Source organism: Centruroides vittatus, unplaced genomic scaffold (assembly GCF_030686945.1).
Source record: "Centruroides vittatus isolate TY-2023 unplaced genomic scaffold, ASM3068694v2 contig_2422, whole genome shotgun sequence".
NCBI classification, from domain to species: domain Eukaryota; kingdom Metazoa; phylum Arthropoda; class Arachnida; order Scorpiones; family Buthidae; genus Centruroides; species Centruroides vittatus.
In genome coordinates this window covers 1-5,427 of record NW_027121525.1, presented here as the reverse complement: position 1 = coordinate 5,427, position 5,427 = coordinate 1, and the positions used below count along the sequence as shown (strand labels likewise).

At 37.2% G+C, this 5,427-nt stretch overlaps 2 protein-coding genes across 2 annotated transcripts; one reads left to right on the top strand and one right to left on the bottom strand.

Moving 5' to 3' along the window:
* Nucleotides 1-232: 232 nt before the first annotated feature.
* LOC136971259 (uncharacterized) lies at nt 233-1,081 on the bottom strand. Its single transcript, XM_067265725.1, has one exon. It carries the CDS (start codon nt 1,079-1,081, stop codon nt 233-235), a length of 849 nt encoding a protein of 282 aa, XP_067121826.1.
* A 343-nt stretch (nt 1,082-1,424) lies between these two features.
* Nucleotides 1,425-2,425, top strand: LOC136971258 (uncharacterized). Its single transcript, XM_067265724.1, has 2 exons — nt 1,425-1,543; nt 1,588-2,425. The coding sequence occupies exons 1-2, from the start codon at nt 1,425-1,427 to the stop codon at nt 2,423-2,425; spliced, it is 957 nt and encodes a 318-aa protein (XP_067121825.1).
* Nucleotides 2,426-5,427: the final 3,002 nt, after the last annotated feature.

Sequence of the window (5,427 nt, the reverse complement as noted above, 5' to 3'; positions counted from 1 at the left end):
CGTGACAACTGCTACTACACCGGATTAAACTAATAAAACCTACTTAAAGCCTGTTACCGGTGGGGTCCGCTGAAAATCGTTACAAACGTTTTCGAACTATAAAGTTCTTCTTCAGGTAACCGACGACCGTTAATCGAATGCAATTCGAATAAAATCCTAATGGAATACGATTCCGAATTCTATCGCTTGGATCGTTGACGTCATCCAGGCATGCGCTCTTACCGGCTGTGTACTATCTTAAGTTCTTATTTATGAGTGCTTGCCATGCCGTTGACAGGGCGATTTCGTCCTTATTGTTGATGCAGTTATCTTCCTTGAGATTAGCCTTATATATGCACAGAGCTTCCAGCCATCTAAGATGGTTTACGCATTGAGTTGTGTGTATTATTTTGGCTTGATTGAGAAAAGGTTCTATTTCCGGATCCGAGGCATAGATAGCAAGAGCGGTGGTTGACCTCGCGTGCAAAATATCACTCTCGTGTTCTTTTAGTCTTACTTCCAGGGAGCGCTTCGTGGAACCTACGTAGATTAGACCTCTGTCTGTTCTATGGTCCATAATCGGGATGGAGTATACGCCCGGAAGTCGTTCCTTGTTGGAAATGTCTTTACCGTTCTTTAATATATCCGAAATTGTAGCGCATCTTCTGTAGGCTATGCGTATATTCTTTTTCTTAGCAATTGATCTGTATATTGCTTCAAGATATGGATTATATGTGACCGGTATGAGATTAGGTCTAACCTCCTCGTGAAGCTGTTTAGGTTGTGGATCTTGGCTATTGTGTTTGCGGATCAATTTACTTGCAATCCCTTGGTAACCATGTTTCTCGGCTATGTGATGTATACGATTCAGTTCGGCTTGTAAAGAGCTCTGGGATGACGAGTGTGTATAAGCTCTCTTAATTAAAGCATTAAATGCTGCTGTTTTATATTGCGGCGGGTCGCAGGATCCTGCCGGTATATAGAGATGTTCTGCCTCTGGTTTACGGTAGACCTCTGTGTGGATGGACGTTTGGTCGATTTTGATGTTGATGTCGAGGAAATGCGCTTCCGTAACGTGTGCTTGGTCTATCTCTAGGGTCATGCCGTAAGGATTATCATTGAATGCCCCGACAAACTCCGATATGTCCGGTTTCCGTCTCCACAGGATGAGAATATCATCTATGTATCTTTTATATAGTAAGATGTTCGGTGAATACTCGTGATGATCTTAGATTCCAATTGCCTCACCACCATCTCACATAGATCTCCTGCGATGGGGCTGCCCATCGGGACCCTCTACCCTGGGCATATGTGACTCCCTTGAATTGGAAAAAGGAGTTATAACATAATAGATGCGCCAATTCTAAAATCTGTTGATGTAGAGAGCTGTCATTCACGATGTTAAAGAGTGTCCTAGGGCGCCCATCGCAGGAGATCTATGTGAGATGGTGGTGAGGCAATTGGAATCTAAGATCATCACGAAGTATTCACCGAACATCTTACTATATAAAAGATACATAGATGATATTCTCATCCTGTGGAGACGGAAACCGGACATATCGGAGTTTGTCGGGGCATTCAATGATAATCCTTACGGCATGACCCTAGAGATAGACCAAGCACACGTTACGGAAGCGCATTTCCTCGACATCACATCAAAATCGACCAAACGTCCATCCACACAGAGGTCTACCGTAAACCAGAGGCAGAACATCTCTATATACCGGCAGGATCCTGCGACCCGCCGCAATATAAAACAGCAGCATTTAATGCTTTAATTAAGAGAGCTTATACACACTCGTCATCCCAGAGCTCTTTACAAGCCGAACTGAATCGTATACATCACATAGCCGAGAAACATGGTTACCAAGGGATTGCAAGTAAATTGATCCGCAAACACAATAGCCAAGATCCACAACCTAAACAGCTTCACGAGGAGGTTAGACCTAATCTCATACCGGTCACATATAATCCATATCTTGAAGCAATATACAGATCAATTGCTAAGAAAAAGAATATACGCATAGCCTACAGAAGATGCGCTACAATTTCGGATATATTAAAGAACGGTAAAGACATTTCCAACAAGGAACGACTTCCGGGCGTATACTCCATCCCGATTATGGACCATAGAACAGACAGAGGTCTAATCTACGTAGGTTCCACGAAGCGCTCCCTGGAAGTAAGACTGAAAGAACACGAGAGTGATATTTTGCACGCGAGGTCAACCACCGCTCTTGCTATCTATGCCTCGGATCCGGAAATAGAACCTTTTCTCAATCAAGCCAAAATAATACACACAACTCAATGCGTAAACCATCTTAGATGGCTGGAAGCTCTGTGCATATATAAGGCTAATCTCAAGGAAGATAACTGCATCAACAATAAGGACGAAATCGCCCTGTCAACGGCATGGCAAGCACTCATAAATAGGAACTTAAGATAGTACACAGCCGGTAAGAGCGCATGCCTGGATGACGTCAACGATCCAAGCGATAGAATTCGGAATCGTATTCCATTAGGATTTTATTCGAATTGCATTCGATTAACGGTCGTCGGTTACCTGAAGAAGAACTTTATAGTTCGAAAACGTTTGTAACGATTTTCAGCGCAAAGCTCACCGGTAACGTTTCTTGGTAACAATGATTTTAATTTTCTTAATAATATTGTCTTAATCTATAGTTTCTAAACTAATTTTAATATTACATATTTTTTAATTGTTTACTTTATTGATTAATCTTTTTATTACACTTATATCTGATTATCTATGTATTATTTAATTATAATTATTAAAGTATTATTTAAATGTAGCTGTCCTCTTTCTTTAATATTATTTTCTGGAAATGAATTCATTTATTTAAGCAATGTTAGAAATTATGTTTTGACTTATTTTATAAATACTGCTTTATGATTTTTATTACTTACATTATTTTTTAAATTTTTTTTAAATTAATGGTCATTTTGTTTTAATTTAAGCAAAATTACCATTAATATTAATTTCATAATTAATTTTTAACAGGTATCTTTGGGACTTTTTGATTTGTGAAGAAGTTTTCAAAATTTTTTTCAAGCATGAGAATATGATTATGATGAAAATATGTATGTAATTATAATTGTTTTGTTTTTGTATTTTGATCAATTTAACATTTAATAAATAGAATTTTAAAAAGTTTTCTGTTGATTAATGTATTTATTTATTTAGTGTTTCATTTAATACTTTTTTATATGTACATGTTTTCTTCTTTCATTATTTTTTATTCATAAACATTAATTCAGTATAGAGTGCCAACTTTAGACAGAAAGGCAGGAATAGATTATATAGTTTATTATAAAAAAATTCAGAACAATTTTCATTTTAAGAATTTTATCAAGAAATGTATTGATCCAAAAATAAATATTTGGAATAATATACAATGTAAACATGAGGAGCTTATTGAAACTGATAGTCAGTTTCCTCTTTAACTTCTGTCTCTAAAACTGATTAGTTGATTGAGCACAACTTACTACGACACCTTATGAACGTGTCACGTTCGTAAGGTGTCATAGTAAGTTGTTTAATCATGAATATTATGCAGTCTCGAAAGAATTGATTGAGCACAGTTTAAAATATTAAAATTCTCATTAATGTGAAATATACTTCTACATTCAAGTTAGTTCAGTTTATTTACAATAAATGTACACATTTAACATGTCTCATTATGTAGTGATTAATCATCCAGAATGATCTGGAACAATTTTGGACAATTCTCAGGAATCAGATTTCTTTTTGAGAATTCCTAGACTGTGGATTGATCTGGTCTACACTTCATCTGATCTCAGTACCTCACCTATACTTGAATGTCTTTCCTAGAGAAGTATAATCTCTCTCTCTCTCTCTCTTTCCTTTGTTGGCTCACAAGTATCTGAAATCCTACTGCTATCTGCTCTGAGCCTTTCTCTCCTGCCCTCACCTCAATTTCAATTTTAGAGGAAATTTCTGACCAATAGAAAGCTTATGGTCAATTGGAGCTGGGACATTAAGAGATGGCATCAGCTAGGGGAAAAAATTTTAAATTGGCTTGAAGTAAATAAATTATTTGAAAATTTATTTTGAGTTTTTTTATGGATATACCATGGTGATCAAAAAGTATTGGGAATGGTTCAATAAAATGCAAGATTTGAATTTATTCATCAAAATTTACTTTGTTCCCTTCAAAGGGAATTCCTACTGCAATGCACTTATTATTGAAGGCTATTTATATTAAAGTAACGGTCCGTTTTTTCATAAAGAAGAAAAATACTGTAAATATCATTAAAAATATATTTTTTGTTCCAATTCTCATTTCTGACATACTTTTACTTCTACATTTTCTACACTAATTTCCATTTATTCGTGAATCTAACACACTTTGTCATACTGCTCACAAGTTTTTGTCTGCCGCCAATCAAAATACGCCACTCAATATAATGAATTCTTGCTCGTCTAGTCTAAGAAATCGTCATTCCTCATATCTACACTGCCGAGGTGCACGTTTTCAATGTTCTATCTTGCTTCATTGACCTACTCAATGAATCTTGGACACCAAGTGAGCTCATATAAGTATCAAAACAATGCTGAAAATACATGTTTTCTGAGTGCTCAAGATGCTGGTGACTGATCGTGGCACATATGCATTTTTCGTTTATTCGAGTCAATATAACTGCATCATAAGCTATTTTCTGCTGTTAAGATCTTTTTCTTGTTTCTAGTGATCGCTCATGAATATGCTCTAGTCTCTATGGATATCTTTTTCGGCCACCGATATATATGAAAACTAATTCTGTCGATAATGTCAGTTATCTCCGGTAAACACATGCCGCTTATACCCAAAACTGATCTTGAAATCTGTAGGACAAATTCTAATTGTATAATTTCGTTGAAATCAGATGATTATCGTCTCTAGGCCCTCATCCGAATTTCGTAATCCACGAACCACGTAACCAATATCTCTCAGAAATCACGTAGAAGGTGGGCCATGGGCGTGAGCTTCATCACCTTGCACATTAACATCGCCCATCCTTGACACTCATTCTTAATCCACATTTTTTCGAACTTTCTACTGTTCTACTCCATAGCATTATCACTACGCTTTAAACCTTCACAAATCTGACGGGTGAATCTTCCCGCTGCATGTCCAGGTTTCTTGCATTCCAAGAAGTCGGAAAATTAACAGATCGTATTCTCACACGTACGGCGGCGAGAGACTCCAACTTTTATCCTGTAAACATTTTTTAAACTTCTTACAGCTCAGCATGACACGACAGACGAATAATGCGCTGCACATTGGCGTCAAAACGGGAGCGCTGCACCCAGCGTTGCTCGGAGCAGACAGCGCACTGCGCCATACTGCCGTTTGAGATTGCGCGATTATTCTCAACGATCTATCATTCACTACAACATGACCTCTATTTAAACAATAGCCCTGCGTA